The 15,710-nt window shown below is 55.6% G+C and overlaps 1 protein-coding gene across 1 annotated transcript in view; it reads right to left on the minus strand.

Annotated features, from left to right (window-relative positions):
* Positions 1-423: 423 nt before the first annotated feature.
* Positions 424-15,710, minus strand: part of TRIM8 (tripartite motif containing 8) — a 29,715-nt gene continuing 14,428 nt past the window's right edge. The window contains exons 3-7 of the mRNA XM_082486465.1: positions 4,992-5,087; positions 3,848-4,081; positions 3,446-3,477; positions 2,701-2,816; positions 424-1,972 (exon numbers count right to left, since the gene is read on the minus strand). Of these exons, the coding sequence (XP_082342591.1) occupies positions 1,365-1,972; positions 2,701-2,816; positions 3,446-3,477; positions 3,848-4,081; positions 4,992-5,087 (1,086 nt within the window). The 3' untranslated portion in view covers positions 424-1,364. The remainder of the gene's footprint in view (positions 1,973-2,700; positions 2,817-3,445; positions 3,478-3,847; positions 4,082-4,991; positions 5,088-15,710) is intronic.

The raw sequence follows: 15,710 nt of genomic DNA on the forward strand, positions 1-15,710 counted from the left end.
CGGGTGCCAGGGCTGCAGCATGGCCGGCAGGTGGATGACAGCGGAGGCAGGAAAGTTGCCATCCCCGTCCCCGACCCCATCCCCATCCCACAATGGGGATTGTTCTGGAGGCCGCGGGCAGGATGTGTCCCGGCCGGCTCCTCGCCTGACTCACATCCTCGCCGGCTGGGAGGGAGCCGGCGGAGAGCCACGGCTCCATCATCCCTCCCTGTGGGGCTGGGACCCTGGTGCGGACCCCCTCCCCAGCCAGGACCCACTGCCACCCCATCCCCGAGCTGCTCCCTCTGAAACAGCCCCGCCAGAAAAATCCCCTCTGCCGGCCACACACCCACAGGACGTGGGGAATGGCGACTTCCGAAAACTGGTGGGAGCCTCCCGCCGGAGCCGACGTTCCCAGGGGAAGAGCTGCAGCAGAGCGAGGCGTTTGCACTAAGTGATCACATTTATTTGAATATTTTTTTTGTGTGTGTGTGTTCTAAAATCGGTTACAGAATAAATACCTGTGCCTTATAGCAGGAAGTCCACTTTTTTTTTTATACAAAGTGCTTGTTACAGGAAGTTGCATCAGCGATACACAGGAGGGGGGGGGGTGCATTTCGGCCACGCTTCCCCGCCTGAAAACTAGAACAGATTTTTTTTTATCTATTTATTCGTGTTTTTTTTTTTAAAGTTTCTTTTCCCTTTTTTTGTGCATTAAATTTCCTGCCATTGTGTATTTACAAATCTCTGAAAGAAGAAGGAAAAAAAATGCCAATATGCATGAGAAGTGGCCTCGTAACACAAAAAAAAAATCAGCCTTTAAAAAAAAAAAGGTAACAAACCCAAAATCTACAAGTATTGTTTCATACTGAATCAATGATAGATTTTTTTTCTTTTTTTCTTTTTAAAAAGGGAAAGAAAGGGGTGGGGAAGGGGGAAGAACTGAACCAAACCAGAAAAAATGAACTCAGAGAAATGGAAAAAGAGAAGGTGCCATTGTCCCTTCTGTAGTTTTCCAAAGGCAGAGAGGAGCAAGGAAGAGCGCGACGCACAGACCCAGACGCCCGACTGAAATCCCCATCAATTTCTTCTCAGTAATTTCTCCCTCGTCTTTTCCCAGCGAGGGGCAGGAAGGACTTTCCAAAATTAAATTAAAAAAAGGAATTAATAGGAAAAATGCCATTATTATTTCGTTTGAAAAGTATTAAACAAAAAAAAAGAGAGAGAGAGATGAGAGAACAACCCTCCCCAAAATCCTGGAGGGGTGTGAGGTGGGGAAAAAATTGGGTTTGATTTAAAAGGGGAAAAAAAAAAGACAAGCCAAACCAAACCAGACTTTCTCTCCGAACGCGTCATCGAATGGGACTCTCCGGAGAGTGTGACGGTTAACTGGTGACGTAGTGTTTCGCCGACGGCTGGCCGTAGACCCTATAGAAATCCTGCCGCCCGTGCTGCTGGGATGCATCAATCCACTCCCTCACGGCAAGTCCCGGGAGCGACTGGGGGACGGTGGGGGCGGGAGGCAGCGGGTGGGAGTACTCCTGCGAGGAGACCGTCCAGGGGAAGTGCCCCGACCGTGGGTAGGGCTGGTGCCCACTGTGGTTGGACACAGAGGAACAGTAACAGTTATCCACGGAGCAGACGAGGATTTTGCGCCCGCCGTACTGGGACAGCACGGACTGCTGAGATGACGTGGTGTTGGGGTAGTGAGATGGGTTGAAGACAGAGCCCGAGTGCACCGGCTGCGGGCCGCTGGGAAGTCCAACTATGTGCTGCGTGGAGCTACAAGGCACCATGGCTTGTGCGGACTGCCCCTCGCCAGCCGAAGCGCCCTGGCTCATGTACTGGCTCGCCACAGTCCCGGACGATGGCTCGAGGAAGCTGCCCTCGGGGAAGGCGGTGGAGTGCTTGCGCTTCTCCGCGCCGGAGTTGCTGACGGTGCAGGGGTACATGGGGATGCTCTGCAGGAAGGGGACAGGGGTGCTCAGAGGACCTGCGGAGGCGAACAGGAGAGGGGGACTGAGTCAAGCACGGCCTGGCACGGCCCCGGGGTGCTTTGGCCACTAGTCCGAACCCGCAGCGAAGACCTGAGACCCGTGCTCCAGCCCCATGCGAGTAGACAGTCCCCCAGCCCACCCCACCAGCAGCAAACTGGGCACACAGCCATACACAGGTGAATTTGCAGGCTCTGTCCCGGGACCTTGCCCGCAGGCTCAGAGCTGCCCCAAGCACTGCTCTGCAAACACGTGCACAGGCTGAGCCTGTGCACAGCTCATTACCATGGCCTGTAACAGGATCAGAGGAGGACAGCTTGGGTGAGAAACCCAAATCCTGCAAGGAGAGAGAACTGGGAAGCCTCCACAGGATGTTCTCTGCTCCCAGGTGCGGGCTGGGGGCTGCAGGATCACGCTGGCCCCCGGCTGTCCCTGCCCAGGTGCCAACCCCCATCTTTCCCGACTTTTCCTGCTGATGGCCAGCCCCCCTGCTGTGACCCCAAAACACAGCTGTTTCAGAAGCCAAGGGAGATGTCCTGGGGAGAGCCAGGAGCTGGCTTCACGGCATCTCCATGCCCCTGCTGACCGCAGAGGGGTTCCCAGGGATCCCTGCACTCCAACAGCTCTCCCCACCCTCTTGTACTGGGACCTGTAGGGCACCCAGCTATGGATATAGGAGGTAGGGAGGTCCCATGCCCCTCCTCGGCACCCCTCAGGCTTCACCCACCTTCCAGCAACTTCCTGAGCTGCTTCTCCTTCTTGGCAATCTCGTTCAGGAAGAGCTTGGAGTTGAGATGGCCGATTTTGGGTGGGGGCAAGCTGCCACCTGTACAGTTCTGGGTCCTGTTGTGGACCGTGGGCAGAGAGAAGAGATGTGAGGGACAAAGCACACTCAGCGGATGGTCAGCAAGCCCTCACGCTCCTTCCCGAGCACCCTCCCAGGGCCAAACCCCTTCCCCAGGGAGGCAGCGCTGAGGGCAGCGGGGAGCCGGCCCTCTCCAATGGGTCAGTCCCTTCCCAGCAGGACCTTCCCCATCCAGCCTTGCCGTGAATGTCCTGTGCTAACGTGCAGCACCTGCAGCCCTGTATCCCCCTGCATCGCCACCCCAGCTCGCCCCGGCTCTGCCAGCGCTGGCTTTAACCCTAAGCCCTGGATAGAGAAGGAGAGCACAGCTGGACTGAGCCCTGTGCCCCAACCGGGCTGGTCCCACCATGGCTCAGGTGCTGGGTCCCAGCTCTGCTCTTCCACAAACACACCACTGTTTCCCCTAGATCAAGAGGAGGACTCAATTCAATGGCCGCAGGAGGGGATTTCTCATCCTCCCAGACAGAGAGGGAAAGTGAGTCACAGAACATGCCTCTCCCAGGCCCTGCAGCATCTCTGGCCCTCCTCCTCCTCCGGACATCGTGCTGCTGCCACCCACCCAACAGTCCCCCTTTCCCCTCGAACATATCTGCCCCACTGCACTTACCTGTCCATTAAGATTTTCACAGACTTGGTGTTCTAGGAGGGGAAGGAGAAGCTCTGGTCAGTAAGGACAGTCCCTGCCCCGGCGGCCACCTTCCCTTTCAGCATCACCTTCTGTGGCCCCCCAGGAGGGGACTGGCTGCCCTGGGGTGCCAAGCCCCCTCTCCCCTCAGCACAGGCTGCCCCAGCCCCATCTCCAGCTGCAGCACCTCCTCGTTAGGGGCTGGCACCGAGCCTGCCCTGCTCCTCACCTTCCTCCACTGCTGAGCCCTCTGGAGGTATCAGCTAGCTCTGCCAGTGTCCCCAGCCCACTCCCTGCCATGCCCCATGCCTCACTTATGCTCCCCATGCAACCAGACCTCCCTGCAGATACCATCCTACCCCCAGCACAGGCAGCTCATCTCACCTTCATGAAGTTGATGTCCTCAGTTTTGTCAAACATGACCTGGACAGAGCTGAGGAGCTTCTTGGCCTCCTGCATGCGCTCATTAAGGTGGAGAACCTGGGCTGCGTTCTCATTGCAGAACTTGGCCTGGGCCTTGTCCAGGATCTCCATGGTCTTCCGCAAGTCCTCATCCAAGATCTGGTGCATCTTTTCGTACTGCAGGCGCACCTCGTCCTTCAGCTGGCTCACCTTCTCCTGGGGGAAAGGAGCAGGGTCATCCCCTCTGTGCCCTCCACCCTCTGCTGTGATGCCCCAGGACACCTGGATCCTCTCCCCAGCAGGGGTGGGTGTGACCTGAGAGCTGCACCACAGCTCTGCTTTGCTGCAATGCCCACAAAGACCAAACGCTGCCATCACTGCCATGTGGGACTGCTACATGCCGGAGACACACCAGGGCCACTGTAGAGGTTTTGCTAATTCAGCAAATTCCCTGGACATACCTCCTGGGGTCTAGATGGGGATCACCTCCAGAGAGCTAATACCAAGCAACAACCTGCCGCATCACTGAGGCAGGTATGCTCCCTTGAAAAACGCTGACCATCCCCATCCTCATCCCCATTCCCATCTTCATCCTTGTCCTCATCCCCACCCCAGGCTGGGGTGACATCATGCTCCAGAGCCCTTCCCTCCACAGTCTGGGAGGCCAAGGGGCTTTAGAGACCACGAGCTGATCTTGTTTTGCCTGCATCCCAGCAAAACACTAGCTTGCACCTCTTCGACCTCCTGGGTATTTCAGCGATTTATTTGGAGATCTTCCACCTCCAAATCCTCCCCTCCCATGTGGGATGAAGTGGGTGGCCTGGGGAAGGCTGTGCTGAGCTGAGGGCAGGGTGGGCCGCCTGATATTTAAGGACAGCCTTGTTCCTTGCCTCCCAACTCACCCCAGGACCCACAAGGCTGTAGGGGAGCAGCAAACACATTTAATCCCCCCAAAGGATGACTGCCAAGACTGGAATGGAGACAGCAGGTCTGTCCAGCCGTTCCTCCCCTGCATGTCCTCAATCTTCCCTCCCCACCTGGCCCCTATGCCCCAGGAGCCTGTTCCCATCACACCATGGGGTGACAGTCGCCAGGGCTGGCCGCAGCAGGGTGAAGCACCAGTTACCTCGACCAGCCGCTTGTCCGACTCCAGCTTATAGAGCTGCTCTTCGATGTCTTGCTCCCGCTCCTCCAGGCGGTCCTGCTGCTTCATCAGCATCTTCTGCAGAGATGTGAGAGAAAAGCAGCCGTCAGAGCCTAGTGGCCACACGCGCTGGGAAGCTTCAGTGCTGCCTGCACTGGCTCTGCCCACGCGGTTCGGGAGCGACACGGCTTTTTCCCAGTGGGATGCCATTGCCGAGCTGAAAGCCCACGCATGGCTGGTGGAGGTGGAAACCTCGCTATTTCAATGGCCATGCAGAGGGGCCGTGTGGCTTGGGTGCCTTATTGGCTGGGGACTTTGATTTGGGTCCCCTGGATGGGGACAGCCCCTTGCCAAGCCCTGGGGACCCTGGGGGTGACACGGAGAGGCTCATCTCCCTCTGTGGCAGCACCACTTTGAGGCCCATCACCCATCACCAGCAGGCTCTCACGAGACATCACCATCCCCCTGTACGCCATGCCAAATCCTTTCTCCCTTCCCTGCCTCCGTGACAAGCCCCAGAGCCAGCGTCAGCGTAATCAGGAGGGACAGACAGAGGAAGAATGAGGCCTCCCCCCACCACACTGCCAGCCCCTGGCCCCTACTCCTTGGGGCTGGGCCTGGGCCATCAGCCTAATAACTGGGACAAAACCTTATCTCCAGAAATCAGAGCAAGCGCCTCACTCCTGCACACCTCCCCAGCCAGGATGAAACCCAGCACCCATGAGAGAAGGGCTCCATCCCTGCAAGCAGGAGCAGGGTTTCCCAAAACACCCCTCAAAATCAACTCAAATTCTTCTCCCTCTGCGGTTATCCCTGGGAAAAGCCACCACACCAGTGGGGCAAAGAGAAGGGCTTCGCCTGGTATGGAGACACGGCATTAGAGACACTCAACGACAGGGGCGAGACGGGAAGAAACCAGCAGTGAGGATGAATTTCGAGGGGATTATTGCTATTATAAACTGCCGCTCAGGGATTTATAATCAAGTAATTAATTCCTGGACAAGGCGGGAGGGGGAGGGTGGCAGAGGCACTGCCGGGATTAATTGCATTGCAGGGAAAGGCTGTCACCTCCGACTCAATTCGGGAGCAGGAATGTGAAGCTTCCTCCCTCCTGTTGTTTTTCTTAAGGTCTCGGGCACCTCCAGCCTCACTGCCGCTGGGCTCCTACCACTAATAATAACGAGGAGCTAAAAAAACCCAGCTTCCCACTCACAGTTACACTCCACATGCGTGCCTGCTACCCACGTGTGTGGACCCACCCACGCACATGCAGACAGACAGACAGACACCACATCCACTGAAACAGGGCCCGAGGGGCAGCAACAGCGATGCAGACCCCCCGGCACAGGGGCACATTTGCTGGTGAGTGCGTACAGAAGCACAGGGGCCTGCAAGCATCCAAGGGAATTGCTGCTGCCGGTTTTATGACCAGCTGAATAGGTGGGCGCATCCACACAGAGAAAGATTTGATGCATATATTAAAAATTTCCTTTTTTCATCATAAAAGGGTCATTATTTGTGCTGCTGGGGACTCAGCCGGGGTTTGGGGTCTGTCACCGGGCAGAGCTGTGGGGCAGAGCAGGCAGCAGCCCCGTGAAGCCGGGCAGAGAGGCAGTGGGCAGCAACCTGCTCCGGCAGCAGCGCAGGCAGGTGCGTGTCAACACGACCTGTTCTCAAGCACCACTGGCTGAAAACGTGGTTTGCAACATCCCTCTGCACGGGTCTGGTGTGGAGCGCAGTGCACCCAGCTCTGGATCCTACCCCAGAATCCACAGGCACAGGCTGGAATTTCCCCACTGAAATCACAGTCAACTGATGGGAAAGCCGCCTGCTCCAGGGAAGGAGATGCCTTCCTGCATCCCTGCTTGCAGGAGGCCGATCAAGCCCAGGAGCTGGGGCAGGTCTTGCAGCGCGGGTTGAGTTTCTCGCTCTCCAAGCTGGAGAGCCAAAAGACATGGCAAGCCTTCACATCAATCCCTTCCCTATGCCTCCCTCCCTGCCGGCAGAGACTCACCGTCTCCACCTCCAGCAGCCAGATCCACCCCGCACCAGCCCACCAGGAGGATAGCTGAGTCCGGCGGGGCCCCCGGGAGCAGCCGGGTCCCCTGCCCCCCTGAAAAATGTGGGATAGTATCCAAGGCTCACAGCTTGCTGGGCACAGAGGCCAAATTCCTATCCCACTCCGGCATACGCATCAGGCATCCGACATGGAGCCACCCCAAGGCAGCCCCTGCTCTTTCCCCCAGTGCTGCCGGGATGCTCTCGTGGGGAAAAGCAGGATTTCCTACCACTGGTATTCACTGGGCCAATAGAGGCCACCCTGCCAGCCCCACCGGTGTGAAGGACCCCCAAGGGATGGACCAAACAGACATGGACATGCACAAACCATCGTCCCCTTCCCGCCACCCTGCAGCTGCTGTGGCAGAGCTGCCAACCTTTGTGTTTTGTAACAAACCTCACGGTGCTCCACTCCTGGAATCATACAATTATGTGAAATCACAAATATATACACAAATATATATCACAAATATATATATAATTTTTTGTATATCTAATTTAATAGCCCCTCACAGCTGGAAAAAGTGATAAAAATCTAACCTAAAGCTATAGAAATCAGAGAGAATAGAAGACATGCAGTGTTTTCTTTAAATCTCACATTTGAGCCACTCTCTTGATTTTAGGGCAATTAAAAAACTGTACGTGCCTGGGAATGCAGCAGGATGGGAGGGCTTTTCACCCATGGCAACTGAAACCTTAACAAGACACATGGGTATGAACTACCCCTTCTGGCACGGAGGGGCGAAATCTCATTGTCTCCGCAGCACGGGCTGAATTCCTTAGGTATTTTGAAAAGGAAAATATATCCCTTCCCCTTCCATCCCCTCCCAAATCTGGTATTTCTGAAGTCATGAACTCCTTCTCCTCCTCCTCCAGGATCAGAATTTCTCAGGGTAATTTCTCATATTTCATGCATGACCTTGATGCTGGGAGAACCACAGCTCCCTCCGTACAGGCACCCTTCCCGGGCTCCGAGCAACTCCATGATCCCAGTTTGTCTTTTCCAAGACACGCTGCCAGTTTGCAAAACGGCCGCCAAAAATGCTCTGTATTCCAACACCAGCTGAGAGTGAACTCATCTAATTAATTAACAAGTTAATCTGCGGCTGGGGTAAGTGGCTGGTCCACCCTGACCCCGCAGGCCACAGCGAGATGGGGCTAGTTGCTGGACACCAGTTTATTCTGCTGGAGTTGCATCTAATCTCTCCCATCCTCATGAAAAAAAATAAGGGGCGGAGGGGGGAAGCTGAGCTCTAAGAGGTGGTTAGCAGGGCTCTCTGCAAACATGCTGTGGGCATCAACCCCACACAGAAGCAGGACCGCTGAAGGTAGAAGGAGAAAAAAGTGGAGATTATCCTTTGCTTACTGATCAGAAGCCCCACTGCCAGCAGAGCAGAGTGAATCCTGGGGAGCAAACGTGGCAAGTTGGGTGGGTTTGGGGTGCTGAGGTCATGCACTGGGAGAGAAATGCTTCTTGGAGAGCCATCTCTGCGGGAAGCAAAGCAAGCGCCGCAGGGCCTCATTCCAGGGAGGACATGCACAGCTGGTCCCCATAGGATCGTGCTGGGGAAAGACTCACTGACCATCACTATCTGCCCAGCGCTTGCTGGGAGAAAACCACTGCCAGGGAAACCACCCTCACCCCGTGTACACCTCCTGGTCTGTCCCCCTGAACCTGCACGCAGGCAGCGCTGCATGAACCCCAACTCCCGGCAGCCGCTCCAGTGTGGAACATGTCCAAAACCCCCTGGCAGTGGAACCACGGATGTCTGTCAGGTGGCAGGGATGCCCTGACAGTGCAGAATTTCTGCAAGATTAAATGCCTGCAGCCACAAGACAGAAAGGTAGTAATAAAGAGTTTAACATTTCAGACGATACAGAACATCCGGGCTCCTCATCGGACTGTCATACGGCTGCAGCACCACAAGCGTTGCCTGTGTTACGCAGGGCCAGCTGAGCCAGCCAGGGAACCCACCACTGCAAAGGGGGGCACTGGGGTGTGGGAAGGAGCTCACACCCACCTAAGACCTCCCAGGCAGGGAGAAATCTGTGGGCAAGATGTCTCCCTTAAGCTGGTCACACCACTATCCTCTCCCAAAGGACGGCTAAGTCTGGGGTTGCTGCTGAACCCATGATAACGGCAGATTATGCCACTGCCCTGCCTGAGCCCAGCACTCCCCTTGTCCCCTCTTCAAAGCCCCCAGCAGCCCACGGCCCCGGGGACAGCGCCAAGGCAGCAAAATCCCACAATATACCCCAAGGTTTCGCTTGCTCCGAGGATGGCCAGGGTCCCTGCATGCCTCCCGGGGACAGCCAGCAGGGGAGAGCCTGCGGCACCTCTTCCCCGAGGGCTCGAGTGTTCGCCAGCCCCTGCCTGACTCCCAGTGGGATCAGGAAGGAGCCTGGCAGCTTCAACAAAGACCCATGACCCTCTGAGCAGCTCTGGTTTTAAATGAGAGTGGGAGCAGTGAAAAGCCTTACTGTGTTCGTGGAAGAAATGAAGCCCATGGAGCTTCTCTGATGTCTAATAAGCGCTGTGCACCCTTCAGGGCTGTTTCCCCGGCAAGAGCAACCACATCCCCCCCCACCAACCTGCAGGATGCTTGCAGGATACTAATTCCCAATAAACTGGGCTGAAACTGGCCGTGGGTTTGGAGGGTACTCCAGGAGGGCAGGTGGACAAACCACAAGAGCGCACAGCCCTTGTTCCCGTAGGAAAGAGGGGGGAGCAGAGAGCCAGAATGCCCCACAGAGTGCCTTTAACTGCAGCTGGATGGCTGGCCCAGGACAGGCGCGCTTGCTTCTTTGCCTCCCTCCTTCCTCCTCCTCTGCACCCGGGCCTTCCCCTCGCCGCCAAATCCCAGCCGGCAAGTGAATAAGGACATTGTTTGCAGCCACCGGAAAGCCAGAACGGAGGGAGCAGCTCGGAGCACAAGGGGGAGGAAGGGCGAGGAGGAGGAGGAAGGTGGAACCGGAGTGAGGAAGCCACGAAGGGCAGATGCCTGTTGCGGGAATGGCTCCAGACACCTGCAGCTTAGCCCAGGGACAGGGATCAAGGGCCCCCATTGAGACCCGCATCCCAGCACGTTGCTGGAGACGGGCCTGAAGTCACAGCGGCTGAATTTTAATGCACCAAAAGCCCTGGACTGAGGAGGCGAGAGCAACCTTTCGCCTCCCCATACCTTCCACTCACAGGCTTCCTGCTCCCCAGTCCCGCTCTGCCATCAGCTAGCCAATTTTCTGAGAAAACCCCATGCAACTAACTATTCTCATCCCTCCTGAAAGTGTCCCCCCACCTGCCAACACACTGGCACCTTGACACCGTGCAGCTCTGGGGCATGGCACCCCAGTGCCAACCCCCCAAAAAAAACCCACGATCTCAAACCATGAGATCCCACACTGCCGCAGGCCCAGGGGACCAGTACCTGCAGCCCAAATCCTCTGAAGCATCCCTCCTGCCTGCCCCCCACTGGTCTCCTGCTGACCAGACGTGGGCAAAAGCAGCTCTTTCAAACACCCCACGGCCCCCACGGCACTTGCAGGAAGCTGATCCGCTTACAGGGACAGGAAGGAAATGTTTTCTGGTTGGGGTTTCATCTTGCACACATTTACAGTAAGCACCAGGCAGGAGAGGAGGTCTTGGGACAGAGCAGGAGGTTTTGCCTCCCCCTGCCAGCCTGAAGCACACGCACGCTGCTCCGGGGTTTGGCTTTTCTCACGGTGCTTCCTGCACAGAGATCGGGCTGGTTTATCCCCGGCAGGGGAAGGAAGAGGGGAGGGGAACAGCCTCCAGGATATTAATAGCTGCCCTTGCTAGGAAGGGATGGGAGCAGCAGCCATACAGTGCACGGGCAACAGAAACCCCCTTCCTAGCATCAAGGGACCCCCTGAGCACTGGGAGAGCTGGTGCTTTGTAGAAAAGGGCTGAAGTATATTATATTCAGTGCCGGCTTGGGGGAACAGGATGTGGGGTGCCTCTCACAAGAGCGGCTCTCCGCCCTGTTCTCATGCTGGGGTGGGTAGAGATGCCTCCTGCCTGTCCCCATCTCCCTGCGAGATGCTGCCTGGTCTCCAAGCCTTCTTCAGCACACCAGGGAGGAGAAACCATCAGGCTAAGCACCATGTCCCATCTCCATCAGATACCCCAGAGACGAAACCCCATATCCTATCTCCAGCACCCACCCCAGCAAGGGGCATCCCTACAGCGTGGCTGGCACACAGCAGCTGGATGGTTCCCCCCAGCCACAACTCATGGCTGCTCAGCAGTATTCAGGTCAGCCCTCAACCCTGTGGCATGGCAGACCATGCTCCTCCTCATGGCTTTGTACCAGCAGACCCCGGACCACTGTGGGGCTGTGGTGGTGGCCACAGCCCAGGACAGCTCTTCCCCTTGTTTACACCCAGCAGAAAGGACAAACTCATTAGTAAGGGGAAAATACGAGACAGTGTGTCTCATGGAGTCAGCAGCGAGATTTCTGGAGGCCAGGAAATGGGGACCTATTCTCTATTGGAAAGCGACTTTCAGAAGGACCTTGAGGATCTTAATTTGCCTCCCTGGGCCCCTGTGTCCCCCCTGCTCCTTGCTGCCGCAGGGGGTTACTTGAGGCTGTGCCTCTCGCACAAGTGGGGGAAGGAGCACGGGGCTCTCCATGCCATTTTCAGGCCCCAACTTCAAGCCGCGACTTGGCTGCCACTCCTGTCAGTGTCCTCTGAGCAGAGACAAAGAGCTGCTTCGAGGGGAAAAGGGGGATAAGGGGGATTAAGGAGCAGGCAGACAAGGCCAGCGGTGGCAGAAGCATCCCTTCTGTGCCAGCAGCCCTGGAGGTCCCACTTCCTGATACAGGCTGCCCAGTATGGACAATATGCCCCCCAAAACAGAGGTGCCCCGAACACCAAAGCCACTTTTGCAGCGTGTTGGAGGGTAGGAGCGAGGCTATGCTGATCATGGGCCAGCGCTGGACGAGCTGCCCCCATGCAAAGCACACCAAGAGGCAGTGAAAGGCTCCACCAGACCTGGGGCTCAAGACTCACTCACAGCGTGGGGAGGAGCAGAAGAAAGGAGCTGGAAACACACCGGGAAGATGAATACTGGGATGGAGGAGCTGGTTTGCACGCCGAGAGCACAGGCAGGCGAGTCCTGACTGATGCCGCTGGCTCCACAGGACAAAGATGAGCCTTGGTGATGCCCGTGCCTTTGGCTGGTGCAGCCACCCTCCTGCCCTGGATCCACCAGGAGAGAAGGCATCTGGCTGGGGAAAACATGCTCCTGTGCTGTGCCCCAGTGGCACGAGGACAGCAGATGCTTTTGGGTGGTGCAGGAGCAAGACGGAGACCAGCTCTGAGAGCTGCTGGGGCTGCGGCTGCAGGCACAACCAGGCCCTCGGGGCAGCAAGGAGCTCAAGAAATCTTTTTTTCTCTCTGCTGGGAAGGGAGGGAGAGGAGATCCCCACCCAGGCCTGGGTGCGGATGCCGGCCAGCAACCCTCCCCGGCCAGCTTTTGGGGGGATGACAGTCCAGGCTGCCTTTGCCTGGGAGCAAGGAGAGCCAGGAGGAGTCATAGGGCTCAGCTCCGAGTTTATGAAGGACAAGGTCTGCATTTTCTTCGCCATCAGGAATGTGAGGGAGGAGCTCTTTTCCCCCCGTCTTTTGGTTTTAGGGGAAAAATGTCCTGGTTTGGGGCTGCTTATAAATGAGTGCCAAAATTCACCAGGCTGCTGAGCCATCTCTGGCATAGGACTCCAGCTGCAGGTCCCACACAAGCCCGCCCTGCCCAGCATGACCCAGAACCAAATGCCCTTTGAGTAACCAGCTCCGGAGCACCAGCACAGGGGCATTGCCAGGGCACTCCGGGAAAGCGCAGGGGTTTGCGACATCCCAGAAATTTTCAGAAACCCAGACCCAAGTGCCTTGAGCAACTCCTTCCAGCCACTTGGGACCTCAGACTGACACCAACACCTAGAGCACATCTGGCCCTGATGACCAGCATCGCCTCACGCTTCCTCGCTGCCATGCCAGAAAATATAATCTGGGCCCTGCAGCTACACTGACTGGGATTCACTAGATTTCATTTTTTTGGAGCCTGAGAGATCGTGTAAGAAGTCCTGCCCTTTCCGCCTTCAGCACGCTCAGTGCTTGTGGTTTCTTGAATGTTTCAATCAATTTACATGTACGTTACGGGGGCTATAACCTCCTTTTCTCCCTCTTCTGTCTCTGTTTTCATACATCTGCCCCTTCCTGACCATGGATCCAGCTGAAAAATTAAGCCAGTAAAAAAAAGCAGTCTCTTCTCGGCTGGATCATCTCCCTGAACTGACTCTCACAAGCTCTCTGCCAGCTCCAGTGGTGGCAGTCTGGACAGAAAAGGGAGGTCATTCAGTGCTGAAATGCAGTCGAATCACAAAATCCTGCTCCTTGTTGCTCTGACATATCATCTGTGAATCGCTCCTTCCCTAACCCCCACAAAAAAGTAAACAGGCTTTGGCAACACCCCCAATCTTGCCTCGATCTGCTGTTGTCCCAGCTTCGTCTAGCTCTGTTGAATCCCAAGATCTTCCCAACGTGCTGCAATCTCCGAGTCCCGGCCAGTCGTCCCCAAACTGCGGCTGGCGGGATGCCTTGCCTTCAAAAGCAGCCACCCTGCAAAGACCCACTCTCATCGCTTGGCAGCAAACCTACCCCCATCTGCAGCCCCTGCAAAATTGAGAAACCCTCACTCCCTCTTCCAAATAAACATCTTGGATTCAAGATCCAGCTGGCCTGTGTGATCTCAGTGCTTTCTCCCTGCAGGGGTGAAACACAGCCAGCCTCTTCCACCCTTCCTTCCATTGCAGGCTGAGCTGCCTCTCCCCTGCCCAAAGACCTCTGCTCCATACTCGATACAGCTCAGCCCTGCCATGGGAAGACCTGAGCTCTGAACAACAGCCCCTTCAGCTTCCTACCCCACTAATTTCTAATGTCTGCTCCAGAGGGAGCCCGGCCTGAGGATCTGGATACAGGTTTTTGGGGGAACCCAGATACCACTGAGGAGCAGCACAGCCACAGCGATACCTGTGTGCACCCATGTGTCCCAGCCACGAGACCACCGATAAGTGCAAAGGCAATGACCAGCAGCCATGTGCCCCATCAGCGTCTCGTTTAGTGACTCAGAGACGAGGGGTCCGGCTGCACGGGCAGCACAAAGCCTGTCTCCGGGCTCAGGGCAGCACTAGAAAGAAAACCCTGCTTTGATTTAAAGGCCATGATTTTATTTTTTTTCCTCCCAACTGATCTAGTTAAACTTCCAACCGCTCAAGGCTATTTTAATTTGTACTGGTAAGTTAAATCAACACAAACAAGGGCAGAACAGGTTTATATGCACCTCTATTACTGGCTTGTACCAACTAGAGCGCAGCTAGATTTCTCCAGGCAGCTTTTTTTTTTTTCTAATAAAGATAAGGGGGGACGTTTTTTGTGCACCTCCAACTGACAAATGGAGCCTGAAAGTGAGTTGGGAGTCAAAGTCTTGCAGAAAGTCAAGGTGACTTATGTGCCAATAGGCTGGATTCAAAGAGCTTTGCAAAAATGCAGATCAACTAACAAGATTTATAAAACCCGTTAGGAGCTTAGAGGACGCTTAATTCTCAAAGGTGCCAAGGAAAGTGCCTGACTCACAGAGGGATGGATGGGGCTTACAGAGGTGGCTATCTCAACCTTTTGGTTGAGAAGAAAAGGGGGCTCAATTCCTCTTGGAAACGAGATTTTGACACGCCAAGATGTTTACTCCGAGCCTTGGTTCCTCCATCACTTACTTTAAAGAAAAAGAAACCAAGTCCTGCTGCCGCAGACAACTGCTACAAACATCTACCCAAAGCCACAGCAGAATCTGCTGCTTCAGCTCGCCAGTGCCAGACACCACCCAGAGGAGTATGAGATTCAATCACATTCAGCACACAAACTGGAAAAAAGAAAAAGGGGGGGGCGGAAGGAGGACTTTGCACTTCTACAGCTCCCCAACGCCCAGCATTTTGCAGGCTGGAAGCAGCCCATCAGCACCTGCGGGCAGCCAAAGCGACATACAGGGAGCCCATCAGCCACTCTGCACCTGAGAGGGACCATGACCTGCCAAACACCGCAGACCCCTCAGCCACCTTCCCCGCTGGGTCTTCTCTCTCCCCCGTTTTTTTTTTTTTTGCAAGGCGGCTGTTGAGAATCTGAAAGCCCGGATTATAATCTTTATGAATCCCATAGTTAGATCGCGCTGAACAGCAGCCCAGCAATACCAGATGTTCAAACAAAGCTGCCAACCGACAGCTGTCTGCAGCTTGCAGCGTGTTTTTACTTTAAAATGCAAAATGATACCAATCTATATTAAAAGAGAGACGTTCGGAGCCTTGCGATAGCAGCTGAAGCCGCGGATATTGCTCTTTCATGCAGGGTGTGGCGGCAGAAGGAAATATCTCAGAAAGTACTGCTTAAGCCACCCTCCCGCCCCCCCCAAATCCTGGCCCCTTTCCTAATGGGAAAGAGACTCACGTTACTGCCTGAGTGCCGTGAATGTACCAGTGCGTGTCCAAACAAGCCAGCAAAGAGAAAAATGCAGCATGAACAAACACCGTCTAACGAAGGATGCCAGAACAAATCTGGGCGCTGCACACCCCACACCTG

The sequence above is a fragment of the Vanellus vanellus genome (assembly GCF_965231255.1).
Source record: "Vanellus vanellus genome assembly, chromosome: 7".
NCBI lineage: Eukaryota > Metazoa > Chordata > Aves > Charadriiformes > Charadriidae > Vanellus > Vanellus vanellus.